The 20,775-nt window shown below is 37.1% G+C and overlaps 1 protein-coding gene across 2 annotated transcripts; it reads left to right on the plus strand.

Moving 5' to 3' along the window:
• Nucleotides 1–7,777: 7,777 nt before the first annotated feature.
• On the plus strand, nucleotides 7,778–20,475 carry LOC131064999 (ATP sulfurylase 1, chloroplastic). 2 transcript variants are annotated; one of them, XM_057999370.2, is made up of 6 exons: nucleotides 7,778–8,142; nucleotides 8,409–8,931; nucleotides 18,181–18,586; nucleotides 18,865–19,125; nucleotides 19,487–19,573; nucleotides 19,785–20,475. In XM_057999370.2, exons 2-6 carry the CDS (start codon nucleotides 8,417–8,419, stop codon nucleotides 19,917–19,919), a joined length of 1,404 nt encoding a protein of 467 aa, XP_057855353.1. In that variant the 5' UTR covers nucleotides 7,778–8,142; nucleotides 8,409–8,416; the 3' UTR covers nucleotides 19,920–20,475. The 2 variants fall into 2 exon arrangements, with proteins under 2 accessions (XP_057855353.1, XP_059063231.1); XM_059207248.1 differs by lacking the exons at nucleotides 7,778–8,142; nucleotides 8,409–8,931 and adding an exon at nucleotides 16,544–16,656.
• The last annotated feature ends 300 nt before the right edge of the window (nucleotides 20,476–20,775 follow it).

Raw genomic sequence — 20,775 nt, forward strand, 5'->3', positions numbered from 1 at the left:
TCAGTCGATGGCAATTACTTGTCTTATGACCCTTGCTCTTATGAAATTCGCAATACTCATCATCATTCCACCAATTTGGTTTGACCTTTGGTTCATATGGAGGAAAATCTGGAACTGTGATCACTTTGTTTGCCACAAGCTTTTTGAATACTGATTCAAGTGGTTCTCCCAATGGAGTGTACTTCCTTCGTGGCCTAGAAGTTGTTTGATTGTTCACTTGATTGTTGGTAGAACTCGATCCAGAAAAGATAAACTTTGGTCTCACTGTATTGGCATCAACAACACCATCATTAACTGTGTTCTTGTTCTTGTTCCAAAATTTTGGTTTGTCCTTTCCTTTAAAGTCCTCTTTGTTTTCTTTGAATATCTTGATAACTCCTTGTTCAATTAAGACCTTTTCTGTTGCTAGGCCTTTTTCAATAACATCCTTGAATGTAGACAAACAAGCTTTTCTGAGATCATAGCCAATAGCCTTGTTAACATTTTGTGCGAACATTTCCACCATTTGTTTCTGCGGGATTTCGCAAGAGCATTTGCTAGCTAAGTTTCTCCATCTTTGTAAAAATGTTGCAAAAGATTCTCCTTCCTTTTGTTTAGTATTGCACAAGGTAGTAACTGAGACATCTGTTTCTATGTTGTAGGAGAAATGCTGAATGAATGCCTCTGCCAAGTCACCCCATGACTTAATACCGGGAGGTAATTGAGAAAACCATTCCATAGCTTGATCGCCTAAGCTTTGTGGAAACAACCTCATCAAGTATGTTTCTTCTGCCGCTACCTCAATGCAGGCTGTGAAGAATTGTCTTATGTGTGCCTTGGGGTCTCCTCTCCCTCTATATTTGTCAAATTTTGGTGTCACAAAGTGTGCAGGAAATGGGGGCATTGGAATGCTCTTAGCAAAGGGATAAGGACATATATCTCTGATAGTGTATGTTGGTTTTGATGTACTCATGTCCTCCATCTTCTTTTGTAGATCTCTAATTTGTTGTTCCAAATTATTCTTGGGAGGAGATTGATTTCTTATAGCATACCCCATGTTTGAAACACCCATTTGAGGAGGAGCTTGTTGCATGTATGGATGATACTGATCGTAGACATGTCCATATGGAGGTCTATATTGTTGCGGCATATATGGAGCACTTGGCATAACTTCATGTTGAGGGACCCCATATCTGTTTTGTGCATATATACCATACTCAATAGGCATTTCATTTTCCATTGTGTTGCCCCCAATTTTGACATGAGGTCTCCTTGTGTCAAAATTTTGAGGATGTCTTTGAGTATCCACTTGTTTTGATTGATCCATACCTTGAGCATATCTATCTGCATAAGACTTCCATAATGGTCTTCGAAGGTAAGTATCATATGTTTGTCCATATGTATGTGGGATTTCTGGTTTTTGAAGCAAAGCTGATGGTGATTCAGGTACCATATGTGGTCCTCTATTTCCTCCACTATTAGGTCTCCTTTGATCCATGTTGGAGTGAGTTTGTTGTGAAGGTCTATGTTCCATTATTTGAGACATGTCAAAATCATGAGGTATTTTAGCTCCACTTTGTGCCATCATGTGTAAGAAGTATTGTCTATCCCTCTTCATTATCTCTTCAACCAATCTATTGAAATGAGGATTCATTATGGATTCTTCTATATCTGCATATTGTATTGAAAAGTTGTCCACATTGTCATTGTGTGTAGCATTGTTGTTTATAGTATTTGCGCTTTCCACATTTGGATTGTTTCTATAAACATTCATGTCTGGTAATGTAGTGTGCTCAGGATTGTAGAATAAATCATTGTCATACTCATAAGAACTCATGTTTGCGGACTCTTGAGCTTCTTTAGCTATTCTCCTAGATTTTTGAAGGCGGGTTTCAACCATGAACTAGGTGTTTGACCAAGATGTGAGAGACTAGATGAAAAGTGAAAAGAGTATGGAAGACCAAGAGTTGTATGGAATGTAAATGAATCTTGAGGTGTACTTGCAATGTCCAAAGTGTAAGACCAAGTATGTAAGTAGTAGAGTAGGTGTGACTTCCAAAGAGAGGATCATTTCTCTTGATGAGGTAAGCTGACCTTGACTCTAAGTAAGACCAAATGAGACCCAAAGGTAAGAAACCTTGATGAGGGACCACTTAGAAAAGTGTAGTTGTATGTAGTGTGTTGAAAGAGTATAGCGAGGACAAGCAAGTGACCTTTTTGACTCAAGTTTTTAGACAAGTATGAATGTAAAATGAGATGTAAAGCAATGATGGACTGTATGAGACCTTAGGACAAGTTGAATCCTAGATGAAACCTGAAGAGACAACCTAGGAAGCTCAAGTATTCCGAAACTGATTTTCTTTGTTTGCTGGACTGTTAAAGTTTTCAATCCCTGACACAGACGCCTCTGTATGCTTCACAGACGCGATTCCCAGACACAGACGCTTCTCTATTGGACACAGACGCTGATAAAAACACAGACGCTATTCTGCCCTTCACAGACGCGCTTAGATTATGCAAACGCGGTTAAAACAGACACAGACGCGTTTCTGTAAACTTCGTGCAATTTTTCCAATCTGTGAAGTTGTTTTGTTGTGACCAAATCCGACTGTTTGACTGTTTTTCGTGACAAGAGGAAACAATGTTGATGACTCAATGTTTGCAAACTGTCTAGACTCCAAAAGTGTGTTGTTTGATGTAAAAAGTTTTGCATACACTTGAAGACACAAAAGACACAATGTTTTGTTGTTTAGTCTTGAATGTTTGAGTGTTTAGCATAAGACAAGCACAAATCTTAGGGCTGGCCAAGACAATAGTTGTTGATCCCACATAGGGTTTTACCCCCGAGGCTACGCTATTCAGAGCGGATACTTAGATGCTTGACCTCACTGGCTCCACCCTCGGCACTCACTTCTCGGGTCAGCCAAGCATCAATCCCCATGAAAACTCCCCATGGCGAACTTTGTATCTCTACTAAGAATCGTATGTGTGTGGGCCGCTACCAGAGGTCCGACCTCCTGCCTCAACAACTAGAAGGATTTGGGCTTCTAAAACAAAAAGGTGCTAGTAAGGGCATCCGCTCGTGTGGCCATACATGCGGCACTTTCAGCTCTGTAAATACAGAAGGCTCCCAGCCGGTAGGGGTTACGCCCTACAAATGATCAAATAAATTTGATCAAACGGGTTTATGGGGAGACATAGTGTCGGTATGAACTAATCAGCACACGTTATCCATAGTTTTCACCATGAATACATTTGATTATAGTGGTTCGGATGAGGTGGGTTTTCCTCGCTACCACTTGGGTCGTTCTCTTCTCACTAGTAGTCCTAATGACCACACGGGAAGACAGGCCCTCTAAAGATTAAACAAAAAGAGCCTATTGCTCAAGACACAAAAGACAATGATTCAATTTTAGTGCACCAATGGAAGTGTTTGCTAATCTATGAAAACAAGGCACACAACAAAATTACAAAACCCTAGCAAAGGCCCTACAACAAAATTGTTAGTAGTTTGGGTTGTTTCAAATGATAACCCCTTCCTGCAAGAACACAAGTTAGGTAAATTTTAGAAAAACCCAAAAGACTTTGTGAAAAAGGGGCCTTCAACAAAAACGTTTTTGCCTCCAAAGCAAGCTGCACAAACTTAGTTAGCTAGATCTGCAAGGGTTAGCCGAAAATAAACCAGATCTAAAACCCTAAGTATAAAATCCGAAAACCCGAATCAAAGAAAAAATTTGAAAATTGCAAAACAGAAAGCACAGACGCAGTTATACCAGACACAAACGCGTCTGTATGACACAGACGCGGTTCTGTGATGCACAGACGCACTCACAGAACGCAAACATTTTTTTTCGAACACAGACACGGGAAGATTCGACACAGACGCGTTTTAAATTCACAGACGCGGCTCCAAAAACCTGCAAAATAAATTCTGACAAAAACACAGACGCGATTCATGATATTGCAGATGCTTCTGAAACACAAAAACGCGATCCGAACGCTCACAGACGCAGAAAAACCTAAAATGTCGTCGAAAATTGTTCGATCTGCAACTTCAAAAATGCAAAATCTGCAACAAAAATGTTAAATGCAAAAGGGACAAGGGTCCCACTGGGCGTGCCAAAATGTATATGGTGAAAATGGATAACAATAATAACAATATTGAAAGGCTAAATGAATCCAACCACTAAACCCTAGCCTAACAATCAACAAAGATCCACCATAACATATGAAGATTACCTAAGACAATGCAAAATAAAACAAAATCACAAAGATTATACCATCACATGTCCAATAGGGTTTTGATCTCCATTCTTCCTATCTCCATTGATCTTGCTTGATATATTTGCTCTCAGATTTTATATGCACAAGAGCTCAACAAAGAACGGAATGTCGTTGCAAGTAGGATCGTAGTGTAGCAAGTTGCATGAAAGATCATTAGCATGAGTGATTAGGGTCATTAGAATGAATCATTAGGGTTTGACAATGAAGGAGGCATCTTCTTAAATAGAAGACACAATATGAAATGGAGGGATAAGATTGAGAGGTGTAAAAAGAGAGGTCGGTTAAGATTAGAGGGTAGGTAAAAGAAATACCAAAATAATGAAAGAGGTAGGTAGTGTATGAATTAAGAGATGAATGACGTGTCATGTGTAGAAAAAGCTAATGAATTAATTAAATAAATAAATATTTATTTAATTAATAGAAGAAGTAGGATAATTAAATAAATAAGATATTTATTTAATTTAGGAAAATGATAATTTAAATAAATAAATGTATTTATTTAAATGAGAAATAAGGCTAGAAGAGGATAAATGAATTAATTAAATAAATAAAGATTTATTTAATTAATAGAAGAATTAAGCTTAGATAATTAAATAAATAAAATATTTATTTAATTAGACATGACAATTTTAGGTGTCTACAGCTGTTACTGGCAAATAGGTCCAGGTTACACCGACAGGTTTATCTTTTCCAGATCAGCATGGTACGCTATGGATATGACTTATTATTGTTGTAAATGCATTAAGCCGACATATTGAATCGGTTATTGCATTGGGTATTAATTGATATGTAAATTAATTTTATTGTAATATCTTGTAGAGCCGACCTACTAAAATTGGTCCTAGGTTATGGTATAAATGTAAGATCTTATTTGTAAGATCAACAGTGGAATGTGGAAAAGGATTGTGTGAAGGTATATGTGAGAATAAGAAGAGCTATACACGCAAACATCATTTGAAGATTGAAGGAGGGCTTTTGTGAAGACAATCAGAACTACACCGGTATTGAATCCATCATATGAAGATGCTAATTTTAACAGTACATTCTTATTGGATTTAACTATCCAATTGTAGTCAGTGTGACTCCCATTTTGTGATTGAGTAGTGAGCTCTAAGTGCTTGGCCTTTCTACATGTGCAGACCCCATTTATGTACACTTACTATCTGCAGTAGTATCATCTGATTGTGGGTAAGGTTTCCCACAATGGTTTTTCCCCTTACAGGGTTTCCATGTACAAATATTGGTGTTATGTGTTGTGGATGACTTTGTCTTTATGTTTCATGCACTAATCCTTACCGGTATAGCAATTAATTGTTAAAACTGTCTACTAACATATTGAACTAGTTTACCGGTATTAAGCATTAAGTTGGTTAAGTTGTTTTTGGTTTGAATTTATTTGACAATTGATGACAATTGATTCACCCCCCCCCCCCCCCCCCCCCCCCCCTCAGTTGTCTCTGGGCCCTAACAATTGGCCGACCTCCCTTTCGATCCACGCCTCTTGGTTGTTCTTTTTCGGAGGATTTTCCTTTTTTGGTAAATGTAATCTTTTGTGGTCGATCGGAATGTGTTCCCGAGGGTATATATTGTTTTATGTGATCCTTTGGAGTTCAGTTCGGAAGTTATGATGATCTTGATTTCTGGAATTGTATTTTTGATGCCTCTTGAGGTCCGAATGAATTGTAATCTGACATGTTAGCTTGCATGTAATCAATTGCTTACCAGATGTTCTATGATGATAATACGATGATGCAGATATCTTATTTTTCATTTTATCTATGTTTTGTTGTTACTTCCATTGTGTTACTCTTGCTGCATGAACTAGTCAGTTCTTTTTGAGGACCCACTGAACCATGGATGCACCACAAAGGCAACTCCAGAAAGGATGGGTTTGGATGTGCCCTTATAGATGAGCATGACAAAGTCATTTGGTCCCTCATAGGAAACACTAGCCTCTAAACAAATAACTATGCTAAATTAATAACATTGATTAGTGGCCTGGAAGAATGCACTAAATGAAATCAACTCTATGTTGATCTTGAGGGTGATTCCATGATATGTGTCAATGCTATAAGAACCAAAAGCACATCTAACTGGAAGCTAAGAAAGTTGGTTAAGCACACTATTATTTTCTTGGTGAACATGGAGTACACTATTACTCATGTTTATCATGATGCTAACATGTTGGTTGACGCTCTTGCCAACATTGGTGTGTCATTAGATAAAGGGGAATCTGTCTTGATAGAAACTCACAACAACATACACATAACCCAAATTGTGACCGATGAAGAGCCTCTCACACGGGAAAAATGGTTGTTGATGGAAGTCTATCGACTTGTGGTGCATGAATTGGCACTAGCAATTTATACTCATGACTATGTAGAATGGCAAATATCCTTCGAGATTCAGGTTACTGAAGACCATGTGTTAAACTTTTGTTAGGTTGCGAAGAGTGTAGATCTTTGTATTCTCCTTTGGCATGTTGTATATCAATCAACAATTTATTTTCCACTGGCTGATTTAAACTAGGATTTTTATATATGGGCATCTCTTATTTGAATTAATATTTGTTTTTCAAAAGAAAGAGCACCAATATTTTTTAGACATTTAGATCTTCCAAATGTATGGACTTCAAAGTACAACTTTTCTATGTAGTTGAACACAACAAAATCTCCCAATTGCAGGTTGTGACGATTGACAAATTCTTTCCAACCATGTCAAAATTCTAGCCTATTGTTTGTACTATTTAACTCCATCGCAAATGTAGATGCAAAAGCCTATAATAATCAAGGAAGACTACAAGATGGTGAGAATAAAATAAGAATCAAGGAAAACCAGAAAAGGTGATTGAGACTTGAGTAGTCACACCTCAAGCAGAGAGAGAGAGAGAGAGAGAGAGAGAGAGAGAGAGAGAGAGAGAGAGAGAGAGAGAGAGAGAGAGAGAGAGAGAGAGAGAGAGAGAGAGAGAGAGAGCCTTCCCTGATACCTCTTCAACTGAAAATTGAGAGGCATCTATTTTGTCAAAGTTGCATACAATATAATCTCCTCCACATCCCTTAGTTTTTGCATGTCTAAGAATTTGATCCTTGGTGAATGATCTAATGTAAGAACATAACATCACTCTCACTAATTATGCTCAACCAATTAATCTACAACTCTTTGATATTATTTAATTTTTATAAATTAATTATATAAATATAAATACTTTAGTATTATATCAAATAAATTATAATATAGCATTTAAATAAAAATATCTTCAAAATAAATTATCATCTAATTTAATAAAATATAATTTATAACGTTGTACTTATGTAATCCTGAATCTTGATGTGTGATGTCCACCGACTTTATTATATTGTTTTAATGACTCTTCAACGAAAAAAATAAATCAATTTATTTTTTAAGTAGATGGCTCCCCACAATGATTAATGAATAATAATGAATAATAATATTAAGTAGTATATGCTCGGGAATAGCACTTAACCAGTTCCCTCTTCATTCATTCAATTTGCACATTGATCCGCAATATTAAAAAAAGCAAAATAATACCTCGTTGGCATAGGGTATTGTGATTCGGAAACATGGTCAGAAAGCGAGCCAGGTTCATCCCCTAGTCTCCTATAGAGAGGCAATTGAAGCTTTTGCAGTTGAAGCCATTCTTCTGTCCCTTTCTGTCCCATCAATCTAAAATGAAGATTCCTCAAACATAAATCCAAAACCAACTGAATCTAGCCCATCGATGCGTAAACATTCATTGCCCAGCTTCTCCAGTGATTACGATCTCTTGGCTTTTGTTGTAGCCTCCCTTTAGAAATAGCTCCATAATTACATTTCTGTTGCTAAAGCTTGAAGAAATTGATGCAGTAACAACGCCCTCGGGTAAGTTGGCTTCATCCAAATCTAGTTTTATGTAGTTTGAGTATGTTTAAGTTCCATTGAAATTTTTCATATATAGATAGTATTATCATGTTACAGTTATTGGGAAATCTTTAGTTTGTAAAAGAAATTCTATACCCACATGGAATTTTCCTTGCATTTGTACAGAAAATCCAATCTTTTTAATTCAGCTCAAATTCGCTGTAGCGTACGCCTGCTTAGTAAAGTTCCCTAAGAAAATTTTGTTTCCTCTGGAATGGCCTTTACAGGTGGAGCAATGTTGAGAACAACCAATGTTCAGTCTCCGTTTTGCAAAACCCATCTTTTTCCTATACATAGTCACCTGCGCATAAACCATGTTCGTTTCAAATACAGAACCGGTTTGCTTGAATCCCCGATGTGCCTCTCAATGAGAAAAGGCAGTTACATTAGGTGTTCTCTGATTGAGCCTGATGGTGGGAAGCTCGTGGACCTGATTGTTCCAGAGAGCCAAAGGGATTCTAGAAGGAAGGAAGCTCGTTCATTGCCTCAAATAAGGCTTTCAAGGATTGATTTAGAATGGGCCCATGTTGTGAGCGAAGGATGGGCTAGCCCTCTCAAGGGCTTCATGAGACAGACCGAGTTCCTCCAAACTCTTCATTTCAATTGCCTCAGGCTGCAGGATGGTTCCTTTGTTAACATGTCAGTGCCCATTGTTTTGGCCATTGATGACTTGCAGAAGGAAGCAATTGGCCAGCGTAAGGATGTTGCATTACTGAATCAGAATGGGAAACTTATTGCAATTATGAGAAAGTCAGTGTTCTTCCTTTTCCCCTCCTTCACTTCCATTTTTTCTTATTTACTCTTCTGGCGTATTTAATTGCAAGGCTTGGACAAAACTGAATTGATCTTATGGTCAGGAGCTGGTTTTCCAGTTAGTATCTATTGTTGACTGGTTGTTTATATTGTCTTTATATTTGCTTTTTGATCTTGCAAATGGCCCTTTAACATTTAGGCGATCTGCACTTCCTCCTTCAATACAGTGTATCACGGCTAAAAAGTCAATTCCACACAACACTTAGAAAGGGAGAGCAAGCCAAGTTTTAGAGGTGGACTCTCGGGGGATAAGGGCCCCACCTGACAGCTAAACCACTGCCAGAATGAGGACAAGTATCTAGAGTTTCTTTACCCTTACATGTAGGAATAATTTAACGTCCTACTTCATGAAATGATCTTCAAAGATTTTTATTGGCAAATATATAATCTCTTTGATGAATGAATTCAGAATTGGAAAAGATATTGTCAAATAGAAAAGACACCTATGACATGACATGCATGAGAGACGAGAGGCAAAGATAAATAGGAAATGAAATGTACTTCGAGATCAGGGAATCACAGCCCCCAACCAAACATCAATTAGATGGTACAATCAAGGAGTAACTAATGTACATTTAGCTTTTGCTTTTATAGAAAGTCGGTGGGCAGCAAGGACTTTATTGACTTAAAGGCTAGGCTACATGTCAGTTTGGCTAACCTGCTACGCCGAATATGTAGAACATGATAAGATGACTAGATTTGATGTAGATTTGTTTATATACTGAACATTTTAATTTAATATTGTCCATATTTAACTTCTCCTGAGTTTTGAAATTGTCATATGGGTATTCCACTAGTCCATGGGTATTCCACTAGTCCATTTGACGCATAGAGTGGCTATACTTTAAACCTGCTGTAATTACTAATTTGGATCTTGCCTATGGTATAGCCTTTTGGTGTCTCAGGCATAATTGGAACTCTCTACCCTGTATAGAGTTTGTTTTTTCCCCCACTGGGATATAAGATTTTTACTCCATAGTAAACTTACTGAATGCACACACCATAAAGTTGCCTCAACTATTGAATTGTAGGCATAAACCTGCTGTAATTACTAATTTGGATCTTAACTATGTTATAGCTTTTTGGTGTATCAGGCATAATTGGAACTCTGTACTTTGTATAGAGGTTGTTTTTTCCCAACTGGGATATAGGATTTTACTCCACAGTAAACTTATTGAATGTACAAACCGTAAAGTATCCTCAACTATTGAACTGTAGGCAAAAATTCAGTAAACCTGTGTGTGACTGAACTCTAAATCACAGAAATTAGTTGAAGTCTATATCCAGGCCAATGGAAACGGAACTATCTGCCTATTGTTCTGGCCGTTGATGATTTGCATAAGGAAGCAATTGGCCAGCATAAGGATGTTGCACTGCCAAGTCAGAATGGGAAACTTGTTGCAAATAGGAGAAAGTTAGTGTTCCTTCTCTTTATCCTCCCCACTTTTTTTGTTTTTCTCTTCTGGCATGTCATGGCTAGGTTTGAACAAGAGTGGATCACCCTTATGGTCAGTATTTGATCTTTCGGTTAGTATCTATTCTTGAATCCTTGATTTGTATTTGCAGTGTCTTTTTAGTTACTTATTGGTCAGGCACATGGGCTGTTAACTTATAGGCTCTTTGCACTCCCTTCCTCAATATGGTATTCCATAGATAAAAAGCTAACTCTACATAACTCCTTTTAGGGACTGCAAGCCTATTTTTAGAAGTGGATCATAGGGGGGATAAGTGCCCTACCTCTCAGCTAGATCCCTGCCAGAATGAGGATAAGCACTTAGAGTTTCTTGATCCTTATGTGTACGAATAATTTAGTATGTTCCCCTCATGAAGTGATTTCAAATATTGTTAATGGCAAATATATAGTCTCTTTGGCCAATGAATTTAAAATTATAAAAGATATTGTCAATACAGGTAAATGTAGGATCAGGGAATCACAACCCCCATCCAAACACCAATGATAAGATACAATCAACAAGTTACTAATGTACATTAGCTTTTGCTTTTATAGAACCTCAGTGGACAGTAAGGACTTCATTAAGTAAAGGTTAGGCTACATATTAATTTAGTTAACCTGAGTATGCCAAATAAGTAGAACATGATGTGATGAGTAGATTTTATATAGATTTGTTTATATACCAAACATCTTTTTTTAATATGGTTCATATTTAACTTTTTCTGAATTTTGGAATTGTCATATGGAAATTCTGCTAGCCCCTTCGACACATACAGCCAGTTTGTTTTAAACCTGTTTTAATTACCAATATTAATCTTACCTATGGTATAGCCTGATGATATCTAAAGCATAATTGGAACTCTGTACTCTGTAATGAGTCTATTTTTCCCAACTGGATTAGGCTTTTACCAATGTTCCACCGAGTTTCCTGACAGGGAGATGTGGGGACGAGGGACCGACGGCCTAAGTTTGGGGATGGTGGGGGGACGGTGGTGGGAGCAGCACTAATATACATATGGTACTTAAAAACTAGTTATAAAAAGATGTATAAGAATTACATTTCAAATGAAACATTGGCAAATTAGTAAAATAACAAAATTGCAAATACTAAATACTAAATACTAAAATACTTGAATACTACTAGAATTTGACAAAAGAAAATGTAAAATTGGAGATTTCTTTTATATCCAAAATATCATAAAGATGATTACAATGAGTGGCATGATATCAAAATAACAAAATGTAGTGAAGGGAGGCTTGTAATCATCCCCAAACTCATCATTGGAACTACAGGACTCCGCATGGTCAAACTTTACCAAACTAATACCAACCAGTTCTGCCTCTAGAATTGTAGCATCCTCATCAGTTTGTGTTGGATCCTTTGGCTCTACATTCCATCGTGTTGTTAAACTCTCTTGTACACAAATGTCTTGTGGTAAATGAGATGCAAAGCACTATGTACAACCATAATCTTCTCTGCTCTCTTAGAGGTAAGTTTGTTCCTCTTAAGGGAGTTGATGAAGCTGTAGGTAGACTAGTTCCTCGTAGTAACTGAAGAACTAGAAACTGAGATAGCAATCGAATGGCTAGAGTGGTAGTCAAAGATTTTGGTTCATGGCAATTCTCCTGTGCCATAGTTGCCATATCCATCTTGGCTGCCTCAGAATAACCCCTAAGAGTGGCAAATTTGGTCCACTCAATGTGAATCATGTTGGCATCTACAAGATCATACATATTTTCAATGGCCCTAAAGAACCATGCCTTCACCTCAACATCTGTATCGGTGTAACTAGACCATGCCTAGTTTTGTACCACTTGGGATTCAATACATAGGGCCATGTGTAAGGGAGTGTTGAGCTTCTCCCATCTTTGATGAATGATTGGCTGAATGTGCTCATTATAGTATGCTAATGAGGGGTCCTCTCGCATGACAACCCTCATTTGGTCAAGCATAGAATCAATGCACTCATACACCTCTCCAAGGTTAGGTGCATTCGCATCCCCATATGTGATGACTTGGACAACTAGAGTAGTGATGGAGACTATATATTTTCCATCACTCCAAAATGCATCACTCTACACTGAATCCTTCACCCTTCTCCCTGCTCTATCTTGGACTTAGCCATCGATTCCAATCTGCTATCATAACCATGAGTTGCAGTGACTCTTGCAACTCAATCATTCCCTCCAAGAGAATGAAATAGGATGCATATCTGGTCTCAATAGGTTTCAAGAACTTCTTCTTAGAGAAGCTCTTGAAGAGTGTATGTGAAGTGTGGTGTTTGCAGATAAACATCTGCACATCTCTAGCATCACTAACCATTGCTCTGATCCACCCAATCTCCCCATGTCCTTAAGTGCATTATTCATGGCATGCCGACAACATGGAGTCCACCAGATATGTCTATGAGCTGTGTCAACAAATTTTCCCACAATTATGCACACATGTGCCACATCTCTCACTAGTTGGACCACATTTTGTGGTCCAAGCTCCTCAATAGCTTCCCTAAGGACCTGAAACTGAAGGTCAGCCTCTTTGTGTTGCCTAGAACAATCAACCACCTTAATAAAACATGGGCCTTGTGTACATGTAACCATGATATTGATGAGTGGTCAAGCTCCTCAATAGCATCCCTAAGGACCTGAAACTGAAGGTCAGCATCTTTGTGTTGCCTAGAACAATCAACCACCTTAATAAAACATGGGCCCTGTGTACATGTAACCATGATATTGATGAGTGGATGATTCCTAATTTCCATCCACCCATCCATGACTATATTGCATCCACTCTTCACCCAACATTCCTTCATTTTCTCTATCAACATTGATCTTAAAATAGTTCTTTTCCAAGATCATGTTCCTCAATTTTGTCTCACTTGGTGGCACATATGATGGTCCTCCCTTTGCTACCATTGACATCATCTCCTTATTATAAGGAGATCAAGCTACATGAAATGAGATGCCATTGGCAAAGAAGAACTTGCCAATGACATCATCTGTATCATCTTTCAACTGCACATTGAACAAATCAGCTATGGTGTTACTTGTCAATTTGCATTCCCCCTACCCTCTTCAGCATGGACACTTGAAGAAGAACCTGGCATCACTTCTACTCTTGTCCACAAAGTATGACTAGACCTTTGTGATGGCTCTGCCAAACTTGCATCCCATGAGACAGTAGTAGGCATAGGTGTAGCTGCATTGTCATCAGGGACACCCCACAGCTTGTTTATCTCAGCTCTATATTTGAGGTTTGTTGCTTTTGTCAGAAAAGAATATATATCCACACCTTTTCCTCGAATAATAAGGAGGTGTACATTAATGCTAGTAATGCTGCCAAAAAATTCTAGATCACAAAAGTGGCACTTCCACAACCTTGTGCCACCAGATGTGCCTGGTAATTTCGTTGCAAATTGTTTGAGAGGAGACTTATGATCAAAAGGACCCCTAGCATACTTTGCCATAATGCAAAGGGGCACTCTATACTTGCAGTTGTAGTTGCCATGAATCTAGTTTGGGCCTTAGGTTCAGGCTCAGCCCTATGGTCAACCCCCTCAGCCTCGGGTGCATATTCATATTCAATACTTTCACTATGAACCTCTACCTCATCTTCACTCATGTCATGAGAGCTTATTGTGACACTACAATAAACAATATAAATTCAAATTTATATGTTTCAGCCTAGTTTGACAAATTTGAAAATAAAATTTAAATTTCAATGTTGAATCTTGATGATCATACGAACAATGAACAATGAACACTGCAATTAATCTTTGAATGCTTGGCCCCATGGTCACCCCCCTCAGCCTCATGTGCATATTCAGATTCAGTATTTTCACTATGAACCTCTACCTCATCCTTACTCATGTCATGAGAGCTCATTGTGGCACAGCAATAAACAATATAAAATCAATTTTACAAGTTTAAGCCCGTTTTGACAAATTTGAAAATCAAATTTAAATTTCAATGTTGAATCTTGATGACTATATGAACATTGAACAATGCAATGAATCTATGAATCATTGAATATGCATTTGCAACCATGTCTATGGAATTATTATTAAAATTAAATTTTGAAAATGAAAGTTGAAACTTTAAAAAAATAAAATTGGAAAACTAGTCATAAAATCCTACCTTGTGCTTGAAAAATCCTCCGAACTTGGTGTAGAATCCCTCTTCTTCCACTTCTTCTTGCTCCTCACCCCTCTTGCACTTGCAACAACTCAATCACACTCTTTCTCACCTCTCTTGCACTTGCAACTCCTCTTCAACCTAGCTGATGAAATGAAATTGTGAGTGAGTGTGAGGATTTTTGATTGTTTAATACAGCTTAGAGGGCTTGTCCAGGAGAGGGGAGGGTGGTGTGAGGGTGTGGGTGCACTTGCCATTAGGGTTCAGCCCTTGGCACAGGAATCAAGATTTTTTATTTTTTATTTTTAATTTAGAAACGCTTTTTAACCACCCAGGTTTGGTTTGGGAGACGCCTGGGCATTCTCAGGACGGTCGAGGGACACCTGGGCGTTCCTGCTGTCCCCAAGCCGTCCCTAGCATACGGATGGTGGCAGTTCAGTGGGAGGTTATCTCTGCTCCATCCACACATCCCCGAAACGGCAGGAAAGTGGGGGTGGATGCGTCCCTGTCTTTCACTGGATTTTGCTCCATTGCAAACTTATTGAATGCAGACATTACAAAGTAGCATCAAGTTTCAACTGCTGAATGGTAGCTATAAATACAGTTAATTTGTTAGTGACTTATTTCTCTATCACAGAAATTAGTAAATAGGCCATTGGAAATGTAATTTGCTGCCCCAAAATTGAGTTGCAGCCACATATTATATTAAATCTTTTATTGTCAACACAACTATAATAAAAAGTGTTGACCATGAAAAATCATCCAAATGCACAAAGCGTAAGAGCAACCACAAACTCAAGATTCATGCAAGATCCTAATCAAACCAATGAAGAAAACGAAACTGAAATGTAACAATGAAATTAAATGCAAACCAACACAATGCCACATCCATCTTGCAAATTCTCCATTGACCTTTTCAGCAATTCGAGTGGCTCTCAGATTTATTCAGTACACAAAAGCATGATTACGAAAGCTCAAGATAATGATGATGATTCAAAAAGCGTGGAAGATCGTGGTTGGATTTGAAATGTGAGGATGATTCAAATTTATAGAGGGTTTAAGTTGGATGGAGGGCTAGGATTGAATTGGATTTTGGGAGATCAATGGTGGAGATCGATTGGAAGGAAGAGTTAAGTGGAGAGGGAGGTGAGATAAGTGAGGAGTGAATTTGGCAAGTGGGAGTCAAGGAGAAGGAGATGGAAGAGTTGAGTGAGGAGAGAAAGTATCAAGTAGAAGTGAGGAATTTGGTAAGTTGAGTGGTAAATGGGGTTGTAAATAAATAAATAAAATTTATTTTTTCGCTCACTCATATGGATAATTAAATAAAGCGAACTGATTTAGAGATTAAATAATTAAAAGAATTATTACTTTTGGAAGAATAATTTGTTCAAGGTAAAGGGATAAAATAATTAAAATAATTATTCAATTGGAGAATAATAGTTAAGTTGGGCGATTGATTAAAAAAGAGATAATGAACCTTAATTAAATAATGAAAATTATTTGATTGAAGATTAGAAGAATAATAATTAAATAATTTAAAATTATTTAATTATAAGGAATTAGAAGAAGAAGATTAGTCCTTTTAATTAGTTTGGATGAAATTTTTGTGAAAAGTGTCATTGCAGACCTAGGACAATTTTCAGTGTTTACAAAAAGGAAGATAACTATATTGCTCTCTGATTTTGTGTGTTGAATCTTGATCATAATCTCCTGTTTTTCCATTAGAAACACAAAATTTGGTAATTATTAATTTAAGTATGAGCTAGTAGGCTACTTTGTCTTGAGCATTCGTTTTACATTGGGTAGACTACTTCAGCAAAACCGTTGTAGAGCTAGCCTATGAATAAGTGTTAATCAAACTGTAAAATATGATGGTATTTTAATCTATGCTTATTTGCATGCTTTCAGATCACTTACTAAATGTCTGCAGCATACTAACAAGGATATGAGGGGTACCAGTACCAGTACAAGGATGGGGGTGCCAATCAAATTAGGGTACATGAGTAAATGAATAAGGAGACAGTTATGTCCTATAAAAATGTGGTCACCAGAAATTCTGGATGTGGATGTGGGGACGGGTATGCAGTCCATCTTCTTATTATGGAGTTTACTGGCATCTATGGTTCCCAGCTGTCATAAAAAAATGCACCTTTGGTAGATTTGGATTTTGTCTGTTAAAGGATCTCGGATTCCCATGGTTTCTATTTAAGTTTTGGTATTTTAAGTTGCGGAGAATGATGTTTGGTTTTAGTACTAGATATATTTGGGGACGGACTGTATTGGAAACTAAAACTTTAAATGTCTCCTCTTATGATTATCTTCACTAGGCTTTGACATGTAGATTTCATTTTGTTTGATTCCTGCTTTGTTTGTTTTAATTTGGTGACAACATGGATAAAAGTTGATTCTAAATTTACAATATTAGAAATTAAGTAATAGTTTAAATATGTTTTGATTAATTTGTTTGAGGGAGCTTTTTGCAACGAAAGATAGATAGAGTGAGTGGGATGTGATTGTATTTTTCAACAGTTGGATTTGTGTTTCTGTAAACAACTTTATTGGGCATTAGAAGCCGCTTTTTCGAAAATCCATTTTCATTTTTCAATTCAACCAATGTACGTTTTGCTGTATATTAAGTCCCTCTACAATTGATTCTGCCAGACGAATTGTCGAATTACTTTTTTGATCTACTCATTGTAGTATAAAGCTAACAAGATTATCTTTGTATCTTAATCTGCCATTTGTACTTGCCATCTTTAGATTCAAGATATGATTATTGAAATCTTTCTAAAAGAGGAAATAGAATGACCTGTGTAAGTAGGCATGGTAGGCCTGACTCGCCTGGGTATGTGTTTTGGACTTTCTGCTTTGGTACATTTATAGCTTGTGAAAATTTGTGACATTTTGCATTGTAATTTACCTTATCAAAAGGTGCTTAAGCTGCAACTAGATACCGTGTCAAGCTGCAAGACGCTAAACCTTAAGCATTCTTACAACCTCTCTATGCTATGGGACTTGAGCTATCCCTCACTTGATGAGAATGTGGCACAAAAGGGCCTCACCTATCAAACTTATCATCAATCAGCTTCATTGATGAAGCCTTGTGGGGTTCTGGTGCAAGTCTCCGCACTTCCGGTTTATTTATATTCTAGATATGTGTTATAACTTATTTGGATTTAGGTAGTTTTTGGATAGGGTTCCAAGCATGGCATTGAATTATTTTGAGATTGACGTGTCAGAATCACTCTCTTCACTGTATAAACTTAATGATTTTGGATATATTTATAAAAGTTATATCATTTGCACAAGTCTGATGATAATATTCTTTTAGATTACATCAGTGCTTAAATAGTTAAAACACACCAACATCAAAGGATATACGCTACAGAAATTGTTTTGATTATCCTTCCTGTGCTTGTTCTCATGAATTATGTTTACAGTTTCGTATTCTTTTCCAAATCTGGTTTGCAAACGATGGATTCTTGTGAAACATTGGTGATGATAGTTCATAGGGTTGATACAAGCAGAGCTATGGTTCTACAGCTGAATAGTATTGTATTAATAGACTGAAAATAATGATTTAAATGTTCATGTTTATGCAGCATTGAAATTTATAAACATAACAAAGAGGAACGCATTGCAAGAACATGGGGAACAACAGCTCCAGGATTGCCATATGTGGAAGAAGCAATAGCTCATGCGGGGAAATGGTTAATTGGAGGTGATCTGGAGGTCATAGAGCAGATAAGATACAATGATGGTTTAGATCACTACAGGCTTTCTCCTAAACAACTCCGTGAAGAATTTGAAAGACGCAATGCAGATGCAGTGTTTGCTTTCCAGTTAAGAAATCCAGTTCATAATGGACATGCCTTGCTAATGACAGATACCCGTAGACGTCTTCTTGATATGGGCTACAAGAATCCTATCTTACTCCTGCATCCATTGGGTGGCTTTACAAAATCGGATGATGTGCCTCTTAGTTGGCGAATGAAACAACATGACAAGGTCTTTGCTAAATACTTTGTTTCAACTCCTAGTAAGTGTGGGTTAGCAATTGAGACCTGAGTTTGACCAGCTCAATATTAAACAAAATATGCTTAAGCATATTCTGACTGCTGATTGAGCATGGTGGGCTTGGGTTAAATAGTCGTTGGTAACAGAATCTGTTTTACCAGCAAATGAGAGCTTGAATAGTAGCCTATAAGCAATTTCAGATATCATAAACCTGTTTGGAACCTGTGTGAGTTGCAATTTGATATTGTTTTGAACGGCTTTTTTCTTAGGTTCTTGAAGAAGGTGTCCTTGATCCAGAGACAACAGTTGTGGCCATTTTCCCCTCTCCCATGCATTATGCAGGGCCAACAGAAGTTCAGTGGCATGCTAAGGCTCGGATAAATGCTGGGGCGGACTTTTATATTGTTGGTCGGGATCCTGCTGGCATGGGTCATCCTACGAAGAAAAGAGACTTGTATGACCCAGATCATGGAAAGATGGTTCTCAGTATGTCTCCTGGCCTAGAGAGGCTCAACATTCTCCCATTCAGGGTATGCTTTTAGTAAGAATGCTAATTTATTTTTGTCATTTGTTTATAAACAGTAAACTAATTTGAGTCTGGACTATTCAATGATTAGATTTGCACGACTATGATGGTTTCCTAGGTTACAATGAATTTTCAGCTCACTTTGGCCTAGAACTTTTTATTTTGTTATTATAAGGACTCAAAAATATTGGGGATTCTTTAATAAAGAAGTTATATCCACCTCTGTCGAATATTACAATTTCCAATCCAAGCCTTCTACTTGAGCGAATGCTGAAATAGAGTTATTTGACCATGAAGTTGCATCATACATGCTGTTTTTGTAAATAACTTAAGCATTTGTAATACCCCTATCTGAACTTGTGTAGGTTGCTGCCTATGACAAAAGGCAAAACAAAATGGCATTTTTTGATCCATCACGATCTGATGATTTTCTCTTCATTTCAGGCACTAAGGTATGGAACATATTTGATACTTATTACATTCTCCGTTAATAATTATTGGGATCCATGCTATCTTAGGCATATGTCAACTTAGTTTAATATTTAATATTATTATCAAGAGTTCTGAAGTATCTGCTTCGAGGGAAACTTAACTTTTTTTGTACTTGAAGCCTATAAGACAAATGTAAGTGCTGCTTGACTTAGCGAGTTTCCACTTCTACAGATGCGTAATCTTGCCAAAAATGGCGAGAATCCTCCAGATGGTTTCATGTGTAGTGGTGGATGGAAAGTGCTGGTTGAGTACTACCAGAGTTTGCAATCTAAGACCAATCAACATAAAGAAGCTGTAGCAGTATAGTAGTATTTCGGTTGTGAGAGTACACATTTATGGAATCTATTGTGCATATATATAATAATAAAACCATGGTTTGTGTGCAAGTGTTGTTAAGGAAGTAGGCAACAAAAGGTCTATTTCTTGTTAAATCTGAAATAAAATGGTGAGTTCCAAAATAATTGCTGTCAGGACAAAATTACATCTTCAGTAGTTGAACTCAAGCAATTACTCTGGACCAGAAGCCAGTGTTGTGAAGATTGCTGCTAAATGACAAAGACATTAGAACACATGGAATTTGATTTGCTGTAAATACTAAAATCCTTAGAATAAAGGTTTGTGTATTAGTGTGCTCAAGGAAGAAGGCCAGACCACCTCAATTGTAAAAAAAACCATAGGTTACAAGTTGACTGTCGCGAAGACTAGTTTATGGCTTGATAATTATTTTCTAAGATTGTTTTGTGGCTTATTAATGACAGAAAATTATAATTGTAACCTATTGAAGGTGGTTATGATGTACCAGCTTTTCCAGTTTGGTGCATGGATCTCGAAATATAATTGTTGGCTTCCTTGATTTGTTTTATATTTTGGAGTTTTTATTTGCAAGATTTTGATGATAATTATGTTTGTCAGTATCTAGAAGGGGGAGAGCATTATTGTGTTTTTACTGTATTAAAATAATTTTTCATCAGATTCTGATTGAAGCAAATTTTTCCTGCAAGGTGTACCTGGTTTAATAGTTATAATATGTGGGTCACTGATAAATCACTTGATACTTCTCACAGTTTTCTTCATTTGTAATTTGTAATATATCTAAAAGGAATAAGATTCATTAAGTGATTCAGGTTGTTCTTTTATGTGACATAACTTTTCTTTGTTGATA

The sequence above is a fragment of the Cryptomeria japonica genome, chromosome 6 (genome assembly GCF_030272615.1).
Source record: "Cryptomeria japonica chromosome 6, Sugi_1.0, whole genome shotgun sequence".
NCBI lineage: Eukaryota > Viridiplantae > Streptophyta > Pinopsida > Cupressales > Cupressaceae > Cryptomeria > Cryptomeria japonica.

Bases quoted from the DNA above. Each gene is read 5' to 3' on its own strand.
- LOC131064999 (XM_057999370.2), top strand. From the start codon at position 8,417: ATGTTGAGAACAACCAATGTTCAGTCTCCGTTTTGCAAAACCCATCTT. The intron at 8,932-18,180 runs GTCAGTGTTCTT...ATGTTTATGCAG, and splicing joins CTTATTGCAATTATGAGAAA to CATTGAAATTTATAAACATA. The intron at 19,126-19,486 runs GTATGCTTTTAG...GAACTTGTGTAG, and splicing joins TCAACATTCTCCCATTCAGG to GTTGCTGCCTATGACAAAAG.